Genomic DNA, 25,310 nt, shown 5'->3' on the forward strand with positions numbered 1-25,310 from the left:
GACACGTCAGAAAAACGTCACTTCTTCCCTCTGAGCCAAGCTCCCCATCCGACGTCACTCCTTAGACGTTACTCTCCTCTCTAAAATCACTCTTTAGACGTTACTTTATTATATTACCATCCTTGTTTACTATAAATCAACGAATGATTTATCTGTTATTACTTATTATACTGTTATCCTTGTTTACTATAAATTAACAAATTACTTATTTATTAATTTTCCTTTATGTTAAAAACATAGTTACTTATTACATACTACCGTCCTTGTTTTTTATAAAATTAATAGGAATGTAAGATCAATAGACATATAAATACCTATCCTTGTTTACTATAAATTAACAAATTACTTATTTATTAATTTTCCTTTATGTTAAAAACATAGTTATTTATTACATACTACCGTCCTTGTTTTTTATAAAATTAATAGGAATGTAAGATCAATAGACATATAAATACCTATCCTTGTTTACTATAAATTAACAAATTACTTATTTATTAATTTTCCTTTAAGTTAAAAACATAGTTACTTATTACATACTACCGTCCTTGTTTTTTTTATAAAATTAATAGGAATGTAAGATCAATAGACATATAAATACATACTAAAATTTACCGACTTCATATTACGTTCTATCAGTGCAGTGCACAGTGAATCTGCGTTATTGTCAGTTCTTCGACAATTTTTTATTTTCTTAATTCAGGTGAGTAAAATGAATATTAATATTTTTAAGATTAAATGTAATTGAATAAAATTAAATAGATAAGTAAAATTAAATGTAACAAAATAAATAATAAAGTTAAACCGAATTACTTTAGTATTTTAAATAATATCAAGGTTTTGCAAATGTGTAGTAATATGTGTGGGAAAAAATTTAATCGTACAATAAGCTTGAAGAAAGTTAGTATTTACTATTTAGTGGTTTCCATCATTTTAATGATTGTAAAGAATATATTTTTTATTGTACAATGTTAAACAACTGTTAGTACAGCAGTTATTAGTTTATTTTATATTTTCTTTTTCAGACTGGAATAATTAATCATTTTTAAAATACTTAACAAAACAGCGTGTTGTATAGAAGTATACTTATATCTCAAATCTTGTTTAAAAAATTGCAATTGTCACGTACGAGTGTTGTTTTGGTATTTTGGTATATGTTTGTGCTAGGTAAAAAGTCAATTTTATTATGACGACCCCGTGCAAAATAAGCACTGATATTATCTTGCTTCTCTTTTACTACATCGTCAAAAATCATTATTGAATGTGGTTCAATCGCCTCTGGTTCAGGGACTTGATCATTTTCGTTGTATTCATAATAGCTCATTTGGATTCATCATCATTAAATTTGACAACATTCTATAGAGAAGTTAAAGCGATTTTGAGAAAATGTACAAGTTTTGAAAACGTACACCGTTTTCTTGAACTAAAAGATTAAAAACTACATTTGTTTTACCATAATTAGATGGGCCGCACACAATACATCTATTGGTGTTTGGGAATAGAGAACCATGTTTACTTTTGTTTTCAAACGTACATCCACCCAATACATTTACAATAGGGAATTTTGTTGTATTTCCTTCATATCTCTAGAGAAAAATTAAAATTAAAAATTAATACCATTTTAAAATTGTTATAAAAACATCATGTCTATTAAAATTAACTTTGACAAATCAATGGGAAGTTCTTTCTCTACATCATCCTTTCATAACATTTTTCAAAAATAGTCTCACAATCTTTATATTCTATTTTCAAATGTAATGTTTTACAACCATCTGTAAAACAAATCGAATCAATTTTAGATTCTATTTCCTTTCGAATACATCTATCAATATCTACACAGGTTGAATATTTAAATTTAGGTGTTGGATATGTAATTTTATTATTACGAAGCTTCATTTTGGTGTCTATATAAAACTTTAATTTTTTAAATTAAATTAAATTCAAATAGACTATTGGTAATAGCAGGTCTTTTGAATTCTGATTTCACAAAACTTAGTTGGCCCGAATTCGGGTCAAAAGGGTACAAAATTCATTAAATTTAGTAATTTCTGCTACATTTACAATGGCGAATTTTGTTTTTTTTTGTTGTATTTCCTTCATATCTCAAAATTAATAGAATTTTAAAATTATTCTGAAAATATCATGTCTGCCAAAAGTTAATTTTAACAAATTAATGGGAAATTCTTTCCCTAAATTATCCATTTTATAACATTTTTCAAAAATAGTCACACGATCTTCATAATATTCTATTTTCAAATGTAATGTTTTACAATCATCTTCTATAATGGAATATAATTAAAATACAGAATCAATTTTAGATTCTATTTCCTTTCGAATACATCTGTCAATATCTACATATGTTGAATATTTTAATTGATATGTAATTTTATTATTACTTAGCTTCATTTTGGTATCTATTCTGAAAACACCATGTCCTCCAAAAGTTAATTTTGACAAATCAATGGGAAATTCTTTCCCGACATCACGCATTTCATAACATTTTTTAAAAATAGTCTCAATCTTCACAATATTATATTCTTAAATGTAATGTTTCACAATCATCTTCAAAACAAATCGAATCAATTTTAGATTCTATTTTCTAGGTTGAATATTTAAATGATCTGTATTACGAAGCTTCATTTTGGTATCTATATAAAACTTTAATTTTTTAAATTCAAATAGACTATTGGTAATAGCTAAAAAATTGAAAATACACAAAATGCAAAGACACTGTTTTTTTGCAATTTTAAAAATAGAGAATAATTTTACCCCGCATTCACCGCCAAACACGCCGATCGACGTTTCATTTTTTCCGGGTCACCTACGCCAAACACGTCGTTAGACGTTTTAGGACACTGCTTCATATAAACGTTTTTGCTTACTACTGTTGGCAGTCAACATACGTGAAGCTTTGGCTATCGATACATAAAGGTTTAACTTATCGATTTATGCATTTTTTTTCGATAATCGTTCGATAGTTTTTTCTTGATTATAATCGAACTTTTATCTGTCATTTACAAGCTATGAAAATAGCGTCCTCTGCGAAGTATAATCGTAGTATAGGTTTAGATTCACAGCAAATTGAGCAAGTTTTAGACGACATATTTGCAAACGAAGATTCTGGTGATGAAGATATAATGATGAATGAACAAAGTGATAATGAATCAGATAATGATGATGATGTAGTAACGGAAAATAACGTGAGTAATTTTGCTCCTTCAGTTCAACAACATAATTCAGGTAGGCCTTCAACTAATCAAAATATTCCCGAAATTGACTCTGATGAATGGAGCGATACTGATATACCCGGAAATGAACCAGTATATAGTAGACAAGTCAGGCATAACAAACATTCCAGCAAATCCTAGAGACTGTTTTCAGTATTTTACTATGTTTTTCACGCCAGCCTTCTTGTCATTTCTTGTAACTGAAACCAATCGGTATAACGAACAATTTTTGTCATTTGTGGCTAGACCTTTCACCCAACACTGCAGGTTTGATGCCTGGAAACCCGTGACAAATGAAGAGATGAGGAAATTTTTATGACTTTGGATGCTTACAGGCATTATAAAGAAACCTACTCTCGAAATATACTTGAGTTCCTCAGATATTTTTGCCACTCCTATCTTCAATAATACAATGTCCCGTAACAGATTTAGCCTAATTCAAAAATTTTTTATTCAATAATAATTAAAATAGGGATGTTAATGATATGCTGTATAAAGTAAGGCACATACTGGATTTTTTCTGCACCTGTTTCAAGTCAGCTTACGTACCAAGTCAGAGAATTGCTTTATATGAAGGTATGCTCGCGTGAAGAGGTAGACTCGGTTTTAGAATTTACAATCCAGGCAAAATAATAAAATACGGGATCATTTTGAGAATGGTATGTGACAGTATAACTGGATACATTTGTAATTTAGAAGTGTATTGTGGACAGAGTGGACGACTTGTAGATACTGTTATGAACCGGCTGGCACCATCCCAGGCTTAGGTCATATTGTCTACATGGACAATTTTTATAACAGCGTCAAACTAACTCAAATGCTGGAAAGGAGGGGTTTTGGTGTTGTGGGGACCATAAGGAAAAATCGTGGCATTCCTCAAAAAATGCTCTCTGTTGCTGGCACTCTAAAGAAAGGTGAAATGACCTTCAAGCGTAAAGATAAAATCCTTCTGCAGTCTTGGCAAGAGAAACGTGTACTAAATATAGTGTCCAACATTCATTCAGCACAGATGGTAGAAGTTCAAAGCAAAAGAGATCCCAGGAAAAAGATTTTCATACCAGAATGTGTGGCTGATTATAATAAGTTCATGCATGGAGAAGATGACTGCTGATCAGCACCTTTCGTACTACCCCTTCATGTGAAAAACTGATAAATGGACGAAGAAAGTATTCATGTATTTCCTCTTGGCTGCTTTTTGCAATTCACATGCTCTGTATAAGCTTCAGAACCCCAATTCAAAACTTCTGAATTACATGCAACAAATTATAAAGGAAATGCTTGAAACCCAAACAACTACAGAAGATAATGCTATAGATCGAAGTTCTCCTGGACCTTATCATCCCAGCTTGCCAATAAGAGCCCCCAATAAGATTGATCCTGTGCACAGACTAGATGGACAGATGAAAAAACATAAACTTATCCATATCCCAGCTACAAAGAAGAAGGAAAGACCCTCTAGAGACTGCAAGGTCTGCAAATCAAAGAAACTTCGCAGCCCAACTAAGTTTCTCTGCATTTCTTGCAATATCCCTCTACACCCAGGAGATTGTTTTACCAGATATCACACCCTGAAGCATTATTAAAGGTAACTAGAAAATTTCATTCAATTCTGTTCAGTACTTTTAGAGATATTTAGAATTTAAGATATTGTTGTAAAAATACATTAAACTGGCAAAAATGGCTGGCACAGGGAAATGAGATGCCCAACAATGTGCATGGCAGTGAATGTGTTAAAATCACCAAATATAGCAAAATACACAAAATGCCAAGACGCTGTTTTTTTGCAATTTTAAAAATAGAGAATATTTGACCCCGCAGATCTGTAGGGGTAAAATAATTCATATAAGTTGTTTCGAAGGCTACAAATACATTATATTTAGTAATTTCTGGTTAAATTTAAACCTTTCAATTTATCAAACATTTTTGCAATATTGTAAAAAGTTGAAAATATTTTAAAATAATATTTTATTGTTGATGAAAAAATTTTATTTTTTATAGAATAAAATGATTAGGTTAATTGATATTTATTATGAACAAATAAAAGACAATTTTTCATATGCTATATTTGGTGATTTTAAGCTAATTATTGACACAAATACGGGTTTTTTAATGCAACAAAATTATGTCATGATGGGGGGAAACGGTTTGATAACTGGTTTCGTAATAAAGATTCGAAAGAATTATTTACATTTTACAATAATAGAGCGATTTCTTAGATTCGAGGAATCGCCTATACGATTAAAAGTGGTAATAATGATGAAACAACTAAAATTATTACCGGTACATATGTTTATAAAAAATTGTTTTTTAATATTGCTTCGTGGATATCGAAGGATTTTTACGATAAATGTTATGATATATAAGATTTTCTCATTAAAGATTTCAAGTCGTATAATCATGATTTTGCTTAGTTGCATTCAAAATTGGAATATATAGAAAATAACCGAAAACAATTGCAAATTGAAAATAATAAACTTGAACATGTAAATTTAAAACGCAAGTTGCAAATTGACGAATAGAATGGTAATGTAAAGAAAATTAAAACAATAGCCACCCCATAGTTATCATCACTTTATCCGCGCGATGAAAGTGACAATTGTCTTTTAATGTTAGATAAAAATAATAACAAGATTATAAATATTATGCTGTTCGTGTTCAATATAGAATTCTTGATGATAAATTGAATAAACTTAGAAAAATATATCCCCATTTTAAAATTGTCTTTCAAAAATTAAAAGATTCAAACAGTATACGATTCTTTAATCTTGCTACAAAGAATTGAAATTTAAAAGAAAACGTAATAATTTTAATATAAATATGGAAATTGATGAATTAATAGAAAAGATGGAATTGTTGTATGAAAAAGCATTCAATATGTTGAATATTCCAGAAGTACAAGACGAGTAAATTATTGTTTCCATTTCTTTTTTTAGGATGTGTAAATCTGATTTGGCAATTGAGTTGCACAGGCCGGCTAGACGCAATTATCCTACTAGAAAGACGGAATTAAAGGGTCTAGACGACCTAGTGCAAGCGGATATAGTTGAAATGATTCCATATTCGCGATTGAATAAAGGTTATAATTATTTATTGACTATAATTGATTGTTTTACTAAATTTGCATACGGTGTGCCGTTAAAGAATAAGACGGGTAAAGAGGTCGCGTTTGCTTTGGAACTGATATTGAAAAGAGACATAAAATGAAATATTTTCAAACAGATCAGGGAAAGGAATTTTACAATCCACATGTGAAGGCCTTGATGAAAATATTCAATATAAATCATTATTCCACTCATTCAGATAAAAAGGCCACCATTATTGAACGTTTCAATAGAACGTTGAAAACAAAAATGTGGACTAAATTTACAGAATATGGCAACTATACATGGATAGATATTTTGCAATCACTTTTAGACGAATACAATAATTCTGTACATTCGGCTACATTATTTAAGCCAAAAGATGTAAACAAGACAAACGAAGCGCAAGTTTTGGCAAATTTAAATAAAAAATACGATAGAAAAAAGTTGTAAAAATTAAATTTAATATAGGCGACAGTGTTCGTATAAGTAAACATAAAAAAGTATTTGAAAAGGGCTATCTACCAAATTGGACAAATAAAATATTTAAAATACACCCTGTTCATACTGAATACAATCCTGTTACCTATGAACTAATTGTTTCCCGAAAGGAAGTCATAAAAGGGCGTTTTTACCATCACGAACTATAAAAAACCAAACATAAAGATGTATACCAAATTGAGAAAATTTTACGACGCAAAGGCGACAAAGCCTATGCAAAATTGTTGGGTTTTGATAAAACGTACAATTCTTGGATCGATTTGAGCGATGTAGTTTTGTAATGTTTTATTCAATTCATTTTTATGGCGATTCTTTCACTATCGGTGTTGCTCTTTTTATTGACATTATTACTCAATTACTGAGGCTGTGAATAGAAAAAAAAATTTTTTTCATCATCAATAAAATATTAATTTTAAATAATTTTAATTTCTATATCGACCGTAAAAATGTCTAATATTTTCGACAAATAAATAGTTTAAATTATTGCAACAATATTAAAAAAATTAATGAAATGAAGCAAAATAGGTGTTATCGAATTCAAAAAGTAGAGTTTATAAAAACAAAAAATGGTGATTCAATTATTGCTGCAATTGAAGGATTTGGTAAAATATTTTTACCGCAAAGGTTCAATGATCTTACACTGTCAGATTTAAATGAAATTAACAATTCTAAAGACGTTTATATAATATACAAGGGTATGAGAAAAACGGCTAATGGTCATAATTACCATTATGTAGAATTTACATGTGGCAGCATTGATGTTGCATATTAAACTAGTTTCTTTTTTTCAATAAATATTCATCAACTTTTTTCACCACATATGGGAGTGTAACTATAAGGTTTTCCTATACGAATCTTTAGTCGTCATGTGGAGAAAGAGCTTTTTTACATTGATCAATCGAGTATATTTGGTGGTTAAAACTACGTAATGATATCGAGGTGGAATATGAAATGTTTTTATTGAATTAACAGTCTTTATAAAGCTCGTAATTTAAAAGTTTAAATTGCAATCTTTATCGAATATACGAGAACTATTTTTAATTCCCTTGGCCGTATTTTTTTGTTCTAAATCCTCCTGTCTACGCCCCCAAGGCATTGAATACATTTTTGGTCTCAACCCGACAAATTCATAGATTGGCACCCCACCCATTTCATCTTTTAAAAGTCCTATATCCCGACCGTAAATTATTCCATCTTTTTGATGTGTATCAAAATTTTTCTGATTTGTTGGCACTATTGAGTATAATAACGAATCTGTATCCGTCATTAGCAGTTTTATGTTTTCATGGCCATATTTAGGTAAAAAGTGGTTATAATAGTAATCGTACATGATTAATTTTGCCAAATCCGTCACTGTTATACCTACATATATGGGTTTGTTTAAATTTTACTTTTTTCAACATTGTTATTCCAACCACATCGTTTCCATAAATGTAATAATAACTCTCGGGCTGGCGTTTAATTTTTAAAATTTTAATTTATGGTTGATTAATCGCACATCGATTCGCTTTCTTAAATTTTCAATAGTTTTACCATAAACACTGTTGATTAATAGTTTATAGACTTTTTTCAATCGGATCATCTGTGTGGCACCACGCATAGAAATTTTTTCGAAACGTAATTTTTCAACCACGGAGATTGTCTAAAACTAACGGATCTGTATTTTTGTCATCACCATTCCCTGTTGAAGATACAATTTTAACGTTCTATAATGTACAACGTATTTGTATTTATTTTCCAGAGTGCACAATAGTTTTATACACGGTGAACGTTTTTCTCCCGAAAGAAATGGAGAAAGCATATTATTTCCGATGGATTTTCTCTCTGGCGCAAGTGGGTAATCTCTATGTGTTTCGTGTAAGTGTTGAGGGTATGTTAAATCAACTTCCAATATGTAACCAATTTCCTCTTCGTCTTTTACATTTTGCACATTTGTAAACAAATATTCGAGTTCATTTTCATTACACCAACTGAATCCATCTACTGGTAACGGCTGCGTCATACATTGTCCATAACAATGTATGACGCATCGTAATATTTAATAAATTTCGTCGGTTTATTTTCATCATAGTTGTCTATATTGGGATCGTTTGCCAGTGGATAACGGTTGGGAATCATCGATACCCCGCCGCGAATCAAAAGCCTTTTTCAAAAAACAAATACATATCGGGGTTTGTAACAAGTTACAATTCTACTTTTGTCGCCTTGAGTGCTGCAAACCATGATAAATGTGGTGCCGATATATTATGACAAAGATCCAACTTGTTTATGTGAATCATTTTCTCACGAAAATCTTCAAACACAATGACAATTTTTCGATTGCCATTCACACGTTTTATATATACATCATTAGAATTAAATGATTCTTTGTTATCTTTAATATCATAACACAAGAAATTTACACCAATATCTGGGTTTTGTGCTTAAATTTATTAATATCTTTAACACAAACAGGATATTTTATTCCTTTCATGTTTAATCTATTTTCAAAGTGTTTATAGGATGAAACACGATACTTATTATTATTGCTAGGAAATAGATGTGCTAGAATTGACCATAAAAAACATTTTTCATCATCATTTTGTACATTTATTATAGCGTGTATTTTTAATAGAGCTTTCGGTGTTTGTAAATATGTACTATTACCATCAAATAATGAATCGAATTCTGATATTGAAAGATCCAAGCTTAATATTTGATTCATAGCCCATCCATTTCCCATTTGAATAAATCTTTCAAAAGATTCGTTAATTTTTTCATAGGCTTGTAAATACTCTTCATTCAAGACGGTTGGATTTTCACGTACATTTAAAGCAAATCGAGTGCTGCTGTGCAAAGTAACTTTACAAAAATCACATTTATCGACCACGCATTTTTCCAACTCTACAACAACGACTATTATAATATTTAATATTGTCTCCTTTATATTTTTCAACTTGTAATCTTATAGCGTTAAATACCACATCTTTCATATCCATTAAAAATTCATAAATATCTACAAAATTTTTTTCACCAACATTCCACGAGTGTTTTATTGAAGAACCACCTAAAGCTTGTTTTGTATCTGGTATTTGAATATGCAACATCAATTCAGAAACAGATATTTCTTTATTTAGTTTGTTTCATTTCAAAATATTGTTCAATTAAATCATTAAAAGCGCTTTCAATAGACAACTTATTTTGCACGAAGTTTTATTTTTTACAATTTGATTGATTTATAAAGATTTTTTCTACATGTAGTAAATAAATCTTTATTATATTCACACATTAATTCTATTGTAAATGGATTAGAAGTGTATTTTTTATATAATTGTTCAATATCACCATCTATATTATCTAAAAATGTAATTAAATCATTCTTCTCGGACAGATTTTTGTAACAAAATACTAATTTACTAATATAATCAATTCGTTCAAAATTCATAGTCTTATAATGAAAATAATTTTAATAATGATGTGTTATTAATGTTAACTTAAAGTGAGGGGGTGATTACGTATAAAATGGTGGGGGGGGAGAATCGACCAATCAGCGCTCGTGAAAAAAACCTTACATACAAGCACAGGGGGTGGTGGTGGGGGAAATCTTCTTTAATGTGTTGTATAAGTTACTTACTTACTGGAGTAAAGTGATCGGGGGGGGGGGGTGATTACAGGCGAATGTACTATTAATGTATTACTTTTTTATTTTTGAAGAAAAACCAGTCGTGTTTTGGTGTGTTTTTAGTGGTAGATAGACGCTTTCGTGGTGAGAATTTAACTGGTAAGTGGCGGTCGATGTCGTGAAAGAGGCCTGAGGCTCTCGACCAATCAGCGCTCGTGAAAAAAACCTTACGTACAAGCACAGGGGAGGGAGGGATTTTCTTGTATGTAAGGTTTCTATACTACTACAATCATTTATATTTATTAACTTAATCATTTTATTTTACTGTTACAGATCTTGTTGAAAGGTTAAGGTGAAAAGATGTGTTTGGAAAGTTTCTTTCTGGGAGAAGGAAGAAAAAATGATTACAACATCAGAATCACTACTTCTTCGTCAGATGGAGAAATCGTAACATTGGAAGAAGATCTAATTAGCAAGTCCTGGCTTATCGGATACATAACGGGTAGAAGAATTGCATCAACTGATCATTTAATCGTAATTAAAGATAAATTTCCAAGATCTGAATTAAAAGTAATAAGTAAAAGGTCATAATTAAGCACTGAAAATAGTGTGGTCAAACTGAATCTTTGTACGGCAATTTCTTATGAAAAATTACGTTCCGAATTAAATGAATGGTTATATTATTTGATTTTTTATTTTTAAATAAAATCTGTTGACTGTTTAAAATTGTATTAACGCCGAATATGAATGTGATTAGAAATAAAAACATGTGATTGAAATTTTGTTTTTTATTTTCTTAATGTTAAATTAACTACACAATATTTTTAATACCAGTATGTATTCAACCATGAATGTTAAAGAACGTATAGCAAAAAAGCTTCACAAGAAGCTCGCAGAAATTTCCCGACAAGATCTGTCAAGCTTAACGGAATCGATGACTTATACAAAGCCGATTTAGTAGAGATGATTGGTTATTCTAAAGTTAACAAAGGAGAAATATATTCTTATAAATTGTTTTTCAAAATACGCTTTTGCATTTCCTTTGAAGAGTAACAAAGCGGATGATGTAAAGGTCCTTGAGCTGAGCTTTATAAATATAAAATGAAACATTTTCAAACTGATGATTGTAGGGAATGATTTTATTCAAAATTAGAATCTTTACTCCTAAAGTTTAATATCATTCATTATTTGTCATACTCCTCAATAGTTGAGCGGTTCAATAAAACCCTCAAATCTAACATGCAGCGCAAATTTACTGAGCAATGGAATTACCGATGGGTAGGTATATTGGATGATTTAATAAAACGTTATAATACTACGTTATAATACTTATAATACTAGAGGTTTTAAACCTAAAGATGTGATATACAAAAATGAACAGTGCTGTTAAATATATCGAAAGCAGTACGAAAAAACCAACAGTGCTCGGTTGTTAATAAATTTAATGTTGGTGATAAGGTAAGAATAAGTAAATATAAAAAGATATTTGCAAAAGGGTATCTTCCGAATTGGACGAATGAGATATTTACAATCTGTAAGATTAAAACGACACAGCCTGTAACGTATATTCTTAAAGATGGGAAAGGAGAAGCAGTAAATTGGAGTTTTTATGCCGAAGAACTGAGTAAAACTAAGTACGGAAACGTTTACTTGGTAAAAAAAGTATTAAAACGAAAGGGTAATAAAACTAATTGTTCGTTGGTTGGGGTTTGATAAGAAGCAAGATTCGTGGATAGACAAGGACTATATAAAATAAGTAGTATTGTTGAGATATGATTAGTAGTAAATATGAAAACCGAAGAACAGAATCAGAAGTTGACAGTAGTTAACTTCGATCGTTTAACAGGAAATGTAATTGATTTTAATTCGAAAGAGGCATAGTCTTCTTTTTCCCGACAATATTAAGTGTTTGGTCGTAGATCCTTCAAATTCTGGTAAGACCAATGCAGTTTTCAATCTTTTGTTTGATCCTTACGGTTTGAGGTTTAGCCACATATATATATTTTTTCTAAATCATTGTACAAACTGAAATATTTATTTCTTAACAGTTTACTTACTGATGTTGAAGGAATATCCTTATAGCGATAATGATGTTATTGTACCACCTGAAGAGACCGAACCGAATTCAATAATGATATTTGACGATGTAATATGCAAAAAACAAAATAACATAATGAAATGTTTTACCATGGGTCGACACAACAATGATTTCTTTCACACGAGTCAGACGTATAGCAAAATTCCTAAACAATTGGTTCATGATATTGTTAATTTTCTTATGGTTTTTCGTCAGGGCGAAAGAAACCTGAGACACTAATATCACGACCGTGTGACACCAGATATGACGTTTGAAAAATTAAATAAATTACAACGAGGCTTGGAATCGCACAAAAAGTGGATTCTTAGTGATCGATAACGAAAGGGATATTGAAAAGGATCGTTACAGATTTCAATTCGATATCTTTTTAAAATATTTTACAAGTGTTTAATAATGAAAGTTTTCTAAAGCGTTCAAGCTAGCATTAGCGCTAGCGTGCAAGCTTTAAAATGTTGTCCAACTTAAAAAGAGGAAGTCGATGGTGACGGCCAGACGAAACGTAAATGGCTGCCTTAGAGGATCACGAGCGGATCACCGCGAAGATTGCTGAGATCCGAAGGAGTATTAAAAGAAAACAAAGCGAATTGACAAGAGGAAAGATTGAGTCTGAATTAAGACTTCAGCAAGACTTTAAACCTCTCACTGAACCTTTGATTAAACTTACTGAACAAATCGAATCTTAACAGCCGGTAAAAGAGACGCGAAAAACTGCTATAGGGCTTTTCGTTGAAACAGTTAACGACTATCAATCACTGCGACTACTTAAAGCTAAGAAAATCGGAATTATGGACATTGAGGTATTTTCTCACAGTACATTGAACACTTCAAAGGGAGTTGTAGTGTGCAGGGATTTGTTAAACTGCACAGAAGAGTAGAAGATGAAGATGAAAGACGAAAGACGATGATGACGAAGACGATAATATAATAATAAACATTTTTTAAATAAAATAAATGAATGCTATTTATTATTAATTAAAAGTTATGTTAATTGATTCCTCTATTTATTATTATATTAACTTATTTAATTTCTTTTAGTTTGATCTCACAATCAGTCATTTTTTCATTTTTAATTACATAATTAAATTCTTTTTTAATTTATATATTGTAATGTATATTGATTTAATTTATTTAATTATAATATCATTTAAAGAAAAAGATTTTCCATAGTATTAATGGATTCCGGCTTATTTTTAGGGCCACAAATCTTTATTTCCTTCTTTGGCCTATAACTTATGCAGTTTCTGCAAATCATAAACATTCATAAACAAAAAAATTATCAAAATGTATTTTAGAAGAACAAGTTAATAAATAAACTTATTTATTTTTATAACTTATGGCTTTTTCTGATCAAACTGAAGATTTATTTATTTTATCTTCTTAATATACACACCTTACATTAATACATAATATATTTATACTACAAAAAATGTACACTTTTAGTTAAATACCCAATAAAATCATCCATTTGACGTTTAGCGATGAGTAAATCTTTGAAAAACTCAATTATCTCCTTAGATGCTTTAGGAGGTATGCGAAGAACTATATCGATTAATTCAGGATCCTTTGGATTTGGAGTTTCTACATAACAATCGGAGAGAAACTTGCAAAGTAAATCGATTGATTTATTAACTGATGTCTTCTCATTTTTTAGTACTTCCAATGATGCAGCACAAGCCTCTTTAAGTATGGTTGGTACTAAAATGCAAAAGAAAATAAATTTATTAAGAATAAACTTTTTAATCGGTTAATGGATTAGCTATTTCCCGATTATTTACTGCACAACTAGAAAACCAAACCCACGCCAGTAATGCCTTGTTGGAAAAAGAGAATGGGAACAATTAAGATTTAAGTAAACTAGACTTTGTTACACGAAAAAAGCTGTAAAAAGGATATTTAATAAAATTCTAAAACTGGTCACTCTCAATTCATAAATAGTTTTGAGGTTAATTAAGATCTGTATAGTTCCATCTGTGTAGATCTGTATATTTGTATATATCAGTATATAGATCTGTATAGCAATTGGTAGTAAAGAACTGTAGCTGCGGCTGTTTACGCCACTGCGTAAAGTTGCGTTTATTCCAATGAATTCAAAGTTAGGGTTGGGTCTTGTTTTTGTTATAGGCTTGGTAAATTTATTGCTCTCATTCGTATACTTGTCATTTGTATACTTTTATAATAGGTTTGTTTCGGTTTTTTTTCTTTATCGATACTTCTGGCGCCAGTCAGACGGACGGTTTTGTCATCTTAATAGTTTCCGCGTACTCATATCACGCATTATTTATCGCCTTTTTCACACACCCTTTTTCTATCGTTCCCATACTAATCCATGCACACATCTCTTGTTTTTTACACACACTCTCTCCTGTCCACTGCCTAGGTTTGTTTCCCCCTACTTCTCACCACGCCACCCTTTTGGCATTCTAGGTCTGATTTTCAAGTTGTTCGGATGCACAACGGCTGGTCCTCCAGCCTGGAGACCAGCGTGCGATTCTCTCTCTCTCTCGCTTTGTGTGTTCTACTCGTCAGTGTTTTCGTGATTTCACAGTTTTCTATGTTCGCTTTTCCTCTTTTCTCTGATAAGTTCAGTAGATATCCTCTAGTGTTGAAAGTGGTTCGGTTGCTACAAACCAGCTTGCAATTCTCTCTCTCTCGTATAATGTGTTAAATACTTTCGTCGTCTTCATACTCTCATAAACGTTGTGGTATTTCTCTGTCGAAATATTCTATAGTTCTACTCGTCAGTGTTTCGTGATTTCACCGATCTCTATGTTTTGTTTTGTCTCGTTTCTTTGTTAAGTTAATCTTCAAATTCAGTAGATTACGTCTTTGTTGATAGTGGTTCTGTTACTACAATCCAGCCAAGTTTATCGATGCAGAAATCTCTCCAAACTCATTACCACAAATCTGAGGCTCTCCGTATTACTCAATTTCTAAACAAAGTTTTACCTCTGTATTTTTTGATACGCCATTGTAGACTACGCTAAGGATAAACTGTATGTGTTCATGTGTACTTTCATTCACGAGTTCATCTTTTACAAATTTATGTGTGATTAAGGCAATTTAAAATTATTCATCATTTATTATATTTTAACAGTTTTGTTATTAGTAAAATCTGTGAAATACTTAATTAATTGTACATTTTGTATTTGAAATTCAAGATTGGCTTAAACAACCATTTCTTCACTCAAGTGTAGTCATGAAATGTGGCTTAGATATAGGTTATGTTATTACTTTTCATGTGTGACATATTTCATATGTTATTAATGATAACTATTATTAATAATATTCTGGTTGTTTATCAAAAGTCTATGTTCAAAAGTCAGTTACTGAGGGTAAATTATCTTTTTACTTGAAATGTTTTTTAAATACTGACTATCATTTAATCTAATGTAACTTGTTACATTAGATTAAGTCGCAGAGATTAATTCTTATCTATTCATGAACTGAATTCATATTACTTTTCTTAAATTAATCTAAAGAAAATAACTCCTGATGTGAAGTTATGATTTTGAACTTCTTTGTAATTTCATATTTTCAAGAAAGCTGGCTTACTAAAATTAACTCTATTTCTATGATTACTTATTTCAATTTGATTATATTGTAATTAACTCTTTTTTATACTGGAATATTATCGTGGCCTTTTTTTCTACAATAAACTAGAATTGCTAGTTTTAATTATTTAATGATGTTCATAATTCGGAAAAGGCCAGTGGCAATGATAAGAATTACTGCAGTTTATTTTTCTAAGTTAATGACATTTGTTCATTGCTAATTTTTCATTATTACAGAATATGCCAGTAATGCAATAGCTTTCCAGTCATACTATGTTTATTGATGTTATGCTTATAAGTATATGATTGTAAAAAAGGTGTTTCAAGTTCTTTTGTTTTCAGGCTTTGTTTAATTGTAGATTCTGAAAATGATTATTTGAAAAATGTATGTTTATGAATTTATCATTTAATATTATAATTTGTTATGTTAATTTCAGCTGATATTCCTTGTATAATTTCTGTATGGATTTAAGTTATGTTTATTTCATAATTTCATACAAGTTTTTAAGTTTATGATTTAAGAAAAGGTTAAATTGTTTTTTCTCTAATTAAAGTCCAATTTCTTTTGGAAAATACGAGCTGTGTGTAATTTTATTTTTTGTAACTTTACCCAACAACCGCAATGAATCTTGAAGCTCGGACTAGGACAGCTAGTATGGTGTCTGTTATCCAAACTGAAAACATTCAGGTTAGTTTTTACGCTTAGGAGCAAATTGCTTTCTTGTAAACACAACTTACTATTTTATGTTATTATATGGCATTACGGGTTATTTAAAAATATTTTCTAATTCTGCTGTTTTTACTTCATAAATGATTAAGACTTAAAAGAAATGTTATGTTATTATTGGTGGTGGTATAATTTTAAACGTTATAAAATGTAGGCCTATTCTCAACAAAAATAATAATTACTCGTATTTCAGCAGAAAACACTAAATGATAAATGGACTAGCATTATAAATGTCTGACGTAAGTATAAATGTAGTTTACAACCTATCGTGTTTTATTGTAAACATAATCGCGGACAAGCCATGTATTATAACTTAGGAAATGCATATCTTTTTTAGAATCATCAACAAACAATATAGCTGTATTGTTTGCTAGGTACTCATAGTTTCTAAATACAGGCAGGCCAGTGTAAAAGTAAATAATTAATTACCCATAAGCCTACGTTATTGAATGCTTGAATATAATCCAATTAACTAGTCTGGATTTGTTGATCCTGTAAGGACATTTGTGCTAGTTCCGTTTCATTTTATTCGAATTTTGATTGAAATTACATTTTATAATCGGTTGTGTATTTTTAGTGTTTTATAATTATTAGTTAAATTGGGTCTACCGTAAAAAAAAAACAAAATAATTAAACGGCAGGCCCGGGAAATAATAAATAGTGTATATGAGTTTATGAAACAAATCACATTTCCGAAGTCGGAAAAAGAAGATAAACACCTGATTAACATTAAAAAATGTGAAGAAAGAACAGCAGCTGCGTGTGGGGTGTCGCGATCCCAATTCCAAAGAGTGAGAAAAGATAAAAAGCGGTTGCTAGAAACTTAGCCGGAAATCCGGCATAGGCTTCTTTTTCCATACCAATACAATTCAAACTCCGTGAAATGCCTGGAACGGGACTAGATGACTTTGACAAATGGGTAGTGAGACGGACTCTAAACGAATTTCACGAAATCATAAACAACTGCCAACGGTGAAAAAGATAAAGTTATCGCTTAAAGATGCAGTTGGTTATTCAGGAAAAGAGACAAGTTTGAGAAAAATAATAAAATAATTGGGTTTATGTGGAAAAAAACCGAAAATAACTGGATGATTCTCATTGAACGACATGACATATGGTTTAAGCACATTCAATATTCGACAGCCGTAAAAATTTATAACCGAAAATAGGTCAATAGTGTACCTTGACGAGTCATATATATATATATATATATATATATATATATACAGAGTGTCCCATATAAAACGCAACCCATCAATCACTCATCCATGAAATTTCAAAAGTGAAGCTTACTCCCCTACTCGTTACTGAAATGGACTCGTCCAACATCTGAACATTGCGGCGACGCAGTAGAACACTACCAATAGTAACAACAATGCAATCATAACGTTCAGTGTACTGCTAGAGACAAGATGGTGTTTTCGCTAGTGGAACGTGTTTTCATTGTTGAGTCGTACTTCAGTACGAAATCAGTAGTTGCAGTGCAAGATTTGTTTCGCCATAAGTACCCAGATAAACCAGCTCCTAACAAAACATCAGTATTAAGGTTAATTGCAAAATTTAGAGAGACCGGTTCTGTTAATAACTAGGAACACAAAAGATCTGCGTCTGTGTTGAATACAGATACAGTCGCTGAAATCAAAGACCGATTACTCGCCTCGCCAAATAAATCGATCAGACGTTTGTCTGCTGAAATTAATTTGTCTAAATCAACTGTTCATCGGGCGACCAAACAATTACAATTACGACCTTATCGCATTCAAACGGTTCATCAACTTCTTGAGCCCGACAAAAAAAAACGGCTACAAAATTGTCTACGGTCCGTTGATTTCTGCGTGAGGGAATTAATGTTATGGATTCGTTATTTTTCACAGATGAAGCACGATTTCATTTGGATGGCTACGTAAACAGCCAAAACAGTAGAATTTGGAGTGCTGAAAATCCCCACGTTTATCACGAAAAACAATTACACCCGCAGAAGTTGGGCGTGTGTTGCGCGATATCGCGGAAGAAAATAATCGGTCCTATTACACCATTAATGCAGAACGTTATCAGGATATTTTATTTCAGTTCATTGCACTCTTGGAAGAGGAAGACAGACAGTGCTGGCTACAACATGACGGTGCGACATCGCACTACGTAGGTTCAACTTCTGATTTCGTTGAGAATTCTTTGGTAATCGTGTTATCGGTTGAGGCTTGGGGCCACCAAGATCTCCAGATTTGACTGCGGCGGATGTTTTTCTATGGGGTTACCACAAAGAAAAAGCCTACAGCAACAAACCACGAACACTTGAACTTGAAAGTCAATATTGAACAAGCTGTATTAAATATACAGCCACAAACTTTGAAAAAAGTTGCAAGAAACGCTGTAAAAAGAATTGAAGCTTGTATTCAAGAAGATGGCGGCCACTTCCAACATTTACTCTAAATGTAAGGTAATGGATGTTAATAATAAAAATTACATTTACATTTACACATGCCTTTTTATTATTTCAATACCTACCAATATAAGGTTGGGTTGCGTTTTATATGGGACACCCTATATATATATATATATATATATATATATGTCTTTTCATACTATAAATAAGTTGTGGCGTAGTGATTCATGTAACGGATGAAAAGTTCCTTTCTCAAAAGGCAGCAAACTTATAACGCGCACCGGAGAAGTGGGTTTTATCCCAAACGCCTTACTAACTTGGCAAGCAGGTTTAAAAAGTAGTGATTACAAGGGTCAAATGAAAGCGGAAAATTACTTAAAATGGACAGAAAAGATGTTAAGTCCAAACCTTCCCGATAATTATGTGGTAATTTGACAGCGCACCCTATCACAATGGTGTTTTAGCAAAATCACCAATTTCCAATTCAAGAAAAGAAGGTATGACAAAGTGATCTCAGAAGCCTTCTGTTCTTCATTCTTCCTTGATGCTGAAACCACAGCTATACGAACTGGTAAAACCAAACAGGGAAAAGTTTAATGTCTACGTGTTTGACGCACTTTTACAAAAAAAAGAGGCATGATGTTCTCTGACTACCTTCATACCACCCGGATTTAAATCCTATTGAGATGGTTTGGTCAAAAGTTAAAGGATAATGTATCAAGCCATAACATAACTTTTGGTATAAAAGATGTTCAAAGGCAGGGTGCGAATAAAGTGACCCATATGAATGAAAAAATGGAAGGTGTATTGTGATAAAGTTAAGGGAACAGAAGCTGAACATATGCGACACGAAGACATTATTGATAATACTATGGAATCATTTATTATTTCTTTAAAAGAAAATAGTGAAAATGACAGCAATGACTTCAATGATGATTCTGATGGCAGTAACCTTGGAAATTCTAATATTTTTGCAAAGTGGATGATATTCACCCTCTTTAATTTTATTATGTTCTAACATTTAAAAGTAATTAGTTTCTGCTGTAATTTCAGATTCCATTATTTAGTGTATTTAATTCTTATCTTGCATTAAATTTTCAATATCTTTTTGAAAATAAAATGGAACACCAGCACTCAATGAAGGTAATACATTTTGATTTGCATTTTATACCATTTTATGTGTAGCCTACTATTGTGCAACTTCCAGCTTCAGATAAATGTTTCTGTAATTCTTGTCACGTTTACAATTTTGAAAAATGTATAACATTTTTTTTTCACAGAAAATGGTCAGATATTAATTAAAGATTCTCTTCTGTTAGCCAATTAAATTTGATATATATATAAAATTAATTAAAAAAAAAATAATAATGTTCAAAATATTAGATTGAGGTGATTAAAATTTCAAAAAAAATTGTGTGCTGTGATCCAATACTAACACCACAATACATCTTATGAAGGCCCATTTGCTGTTAGGTAATGAAGCAAGTGTTATGCTAAAAGTATAGCACAGTGATTCATATTGCGGCTGTTGCTGTTGTGGCACCAAGCATCAAGATTTGTTGCATCTCCTGTACATACTTGTATTACGGGTTGAAACTAAAGAAAAACTTGAAGGAAGGAATTCAGACATGTCTGTAAATCCTGGTCTAATATCCGTAATATTCCTGTTAAGCCAGACCCACCGACATTCAGTCAATGGGTTTAGATGATTTTAAAATAGAAAAATATTAAAAGAAAATTCTTGGGAAGGGATCTAAGCATTGACCTTGCATTTTTTATGAATCCATATGGATTTTGCACTGGTGTAACTAACTCAACCTAATTTTTCCTTTACTTTAGATGACAGCTACTAATATTATTTTCAACCCTCAAAATGCATGGTTTCTGACAGTCATTAGCTAATGAAAATGTTTACCCTTGATGTAAACAAGATTTGTACATTTTTTAAAAGAAACTTTTTGAAATATCTTCTTTTTTTAAAAAAAATCACAGCATCTTCAATGTTGGTGGTTGTATAATGCATATCTATAAAAGTAATCTGATCTCTCCAGTGAGATTAAAAGATGAAAATAATAATTGTCAGTGAAATTTTATTGTAATAGAGAATAGTACAGTGAACTTTATTATTCTTTTCAAACCTGTTTCATTCTTTAATTGACAAATTAAGCAATATGATTAACGATATTTACATTATTTTAAGATTACCCCTTTCATCTAGAAGATAATGGGTTCAAATCCCATTCAGGTTTTGTATTTTTCATAAGCTCAAAATTCATCTCTTAAACTGAATAAAATATAACTGTAATTAAACCATTAACCTGCAGTTTCTAAAATAAATAAATGATAAAAATACATAATTTTTGCTACACTTACAATCATCAATTCCATCCTCTTGCCTATGATAATGATAATTAAAAATTCTAATTCCAGAAACAACATGAGCCATTTCCTCTATTTGTCTTTCTTTATCAAATTTACCAAGTGCTAAGAACCGGGGAAATTCATTTATTGGAAAAACACTAGATAGAGCAACTGCAATAAAAAAAAATTATTTGTAAAATAAGTAAACCAAAAAATTTCACTGGAAAAATGAACATGCATTAATGTGAATAAAGTTTTTATATTTTGGTTGTTTTAAATGTTTAAAATAAAAACTAGTTTTTGGATAAATTGAACGCTCAATTACTATTTTCTTAAATAAACTACTATCCAAGCAATTATAAAATGTTTGTATTACTTCATTTAAACATAGCATTTGTATAGTGATATTTAAGTTCACAAAAAGTATATTATTTATAAACATATAACAAATAACATTACACTAAGAAACACTACAATTTAATGCAATGTTTTCCAGTGTAAACAGTTCAGAAACTGCTATTCCGATTCAAAACTGGACAGTTAAAAATTAATTGATTGTCCAGGAATCTTGCTCTGAACCCCCAACAAATTACCAATTACATCCCCTATTTCAAAATATTATATTATTATTTTAAATCTGTTTTCGACAGACAGCAAAAAGACATTTGCTTGTCATGAAGGCATTTTGCAAGCTGCAAGGGCAATTAGGTGATCAATGGAAAATTTTCATTGCTGCAATTTGCACTGTTCTGATACTGTGCTTGTTTTCTTCTCAAAAAGTATAGGCACCCTTCAAGGCATCTTGCTAGTCTGTCATTCACAAATTTCCATCTGTTTCACAAAATAGTTGGCAGAGATATAGAGTGGTATTGGGAATGAATAATTTATCGTTAGCAGACTTCAACATCACAACACTTTCACATCATTTTAGTCTTCAAGAATATTAAAAAATTTAACTAATATTTGGAAAATGGAAAGCATAAATAGATAAATGTCATTTCTATTGAAAGTAACATGCAAAGATTTTATAATACATTGTAATTATTGTACCATAAATGAAATGATCAATGAACTTAATGATTTTCCAACTGAAAGGGTATTTAGCTCATTGCATAATTTTTATCCTCTGTAAACCTGGATTGCAAGAGCTAAAGCAGGAAACTGAATAAAATAAATCCCCCAAAATGTGGGAATCAACTGGAAATTGTGTAACGTTACTATCTAGTCCTGAGGGAGAACATATGGAAATTGGCCTATGTACGGATCTTAGTTTACACCACAGAGAGAGATCATTATTAATTCCTTCAAAGTAAACATTTTGAACCTGAATGATTGCAAACTGCTTTTACACTTGCCTATTGCAAAGAGTCAGTAAAATAAGTAACATGAACCTTCAAATCAACAGCTTTCATGCCATTTTTGTGATCCCAGAATTTACAATCTTTACCCTGGTCCGTCCAATATAGCTACCCTGCATCTTTATCATTTCACAGGCATGCTATTGCATAGCTGTGTGATTGCAAAGGTTTGTGATAGCCAGCAGAGAGGTCTGTGTATGCTGACTATTGAAGATACAGAAATACAACACTACTACAAATGAGTTGACAATATTAGTCCATATACTGACAGAAATATGGGCAAACCATGTAAAAAAACTAGACCTTTCTCTTTTTCTGTTTATCCTTCAGAACCACCATAAGGTATTACTTCACAGGATTAATGAAGGTGATATGTGTGAATACAAATGAAGTGTAATGTTGTACAGTTTCAGGTTGACTGTTCCAAACCCACCGGGTTGGTCTAGTGGTGAACGCGTCTTCCCAAATCAGCTGATTTGGAAGTCGAGAGTTCCAGCGTTCAAGTGCTAGTAAAGTTAGTTATTTTAACACGGATTTGAATACTAGATCGTGGATACCGGTGTTCTTTGGTGGTTGGGTTTTTCAATTAACCTCACATCTCAGGAATGGTCGAACTGAGGATGTACAAGACTACACTTTATTTACACGCATACATATCATCCTCATTCATCCTCTGACGTATTATCTGAAAGGTAGTTATCGGAGGCTAAACAGAAAAAAAGAAAAGAGGTTGACTGTTCCTGAAATGTGTGGTTAATTGAAACCAAACTACCAAAGAACACAGTTATCCATAATCTAGTATTCAAATCTGTATAAAAGTAACTGCCTTTATTAGGATTTGAACCTTAGAACTCTTGACTTCAAAATAAGTCAATTTCTGACAAGTTCACCACTACACCAACCAGGTGGGTTAAAAAAAAAAATAGACCTAAATCCTTACTAACTTCCTAAATGTTTTTGAGTGGAACAAGAATTTGAGTCATAATAAACATGACAATTTAACATTTTCCTGCTATTAAACCTAATGAGGGAACTTGGGAATTACGTGCATCTTTCTAATTCAAAATCCAGGGTAGAGGAAAACACAAATTACACATTTTCAATGAAGAAGGGATGAAAACTCGGCAGAAGGTAAATAAGTAAGAATGTGTATCTGGCCACCTGCAACACTTGTCTTTAAACTAAATACAATTTGCGAACTTCAAACTACATCTGATAATCTATTTTTTATTGTATCTAATCATTTTTAATAATGCATTATTCTGCCTTTCTAGAATAGTTTCCTGCAGACAAATATTAATCAATATTTTAATAGTAATCAATATTTGTAAGTTGATTACACAAGAGCATGCTACCCATTATATGATTTTTTAAAATGTGGTATCCAAGAATCATCATCAAAGCATGATGATTTTTTTTACCCGTTATTTTATAATAACTGAGAATGAATGACATCCTCAGCAGATATTCTCAAGTAAACCAAATACTTAGTTCTCTGCAGCCTTTGATATTTTTAACAAGCAACCAGGAAAAAAGCTTTCTCCTACATAATGTGTAATATATATTACACAAGTATATTTCTTGTATTTGTAAGAAATTTGGATTATGGTTACATATTACTATGACAGATTTAAAGAGGTCTTCTGTGAGAAACACATAAAAAATCTAACAGTTAAATAATACTGCCAAGAGAAGTAATAGTCATTTGAAAAGATACCTGCAAATGTTGGTTCTTCATCAGTAGTAAAGGAGATGTTTCATGTAACTACTATCATTTTAGTAAAAATTATATATTTAACTATAATTGTATATTCTCCTTAGCTGAGTGGTAGTATCTTTGGCCTTTCATCTAGAGGTACCAGATTCCTGGTACGCCACATAATTTACATTTAAGCACAACCTTTGAACTTAGGATAATTAATTCATCAAGAAAAAAAAATTGCTTTTTTGAGAAAAAAAAATCATCTAATGTACATTAGAGTCAGCAAGTCTACTGTAACATATCCCTTTGATATGAACTTAAATTTTTACAGAGAAATAGCTTTGTTATCTTTATATCCAAATATAGCTCTAATATTGCCTCTCTTTGATGGAGACACATGTCTCTATGAATGATGTTAAATAAAGAGAGTGAAAAATAAATCTAGAGCTGAACCAAATGTAATCCCTTTTTCAATATTCAAAAGATACAATGAAAGCCCAACTATTTCTTTCTAAAAAAAGTCAAATTTACAGTAAGGGATTTCCCAAACGAAGGAAACTCTTGAAACTTCAGTTCAAGAGATTGGTGATAAGCGACGATGAAGCGAATATTATGGAAGATGAAAATCATGATTTAGACTTTGAATTACAATCCAGTGAGCCACATTTTGCAACATAAGTTAAGCTAAATGACTTGCTAAGAGAAATAAAATTATAAAAAATAA

The 25,310-nt window shown here is 31.0% G+C and overlaps 1 protein-coding gene across 1 annotated transcript in view; it reads right to left on the reverse strand.

The window, feature by feature from the left end:
* The window catches only part of LOC142317459 (cilia- and flagella-associated protein 206), a 102,973-nt gene that overhangs the window by 61,453 nt on the left and 16,210 nt on the right, over nt 1-25,310 (reverse strand). Inside the window, exons 3-4 of the mRNA XM_075354026.1 lie at nt 21,539-21,697; nt 13,953-14,199 (exon numbers count right to left, since the gene is read on the reverse strand). Of these exons, the coding sequence (XP_075210141.1) occupies nt 13,953-14,199; nt 21,539-21,697 (406 nt within the window). The remainder of the gene's footprint in view (nt 1-13,952; nt 14,200-21,538; nt 21,698-25,310) is intronic.

Source organism: Lycorma delicatula, chromosome 1 (assembly GCF_047948215.1).
Source record: "Lycorma delicatula isolate Av1 chromosome 1, ASM4794821v1, whole genome shotgun sequence".
Classification (NCBI taxonomy): Eukaryota; Metazoa; Arthropoda; class Insecta; order Hemiptera; family Fulgoridae; genus Lycorma; species Lycorma delicatula.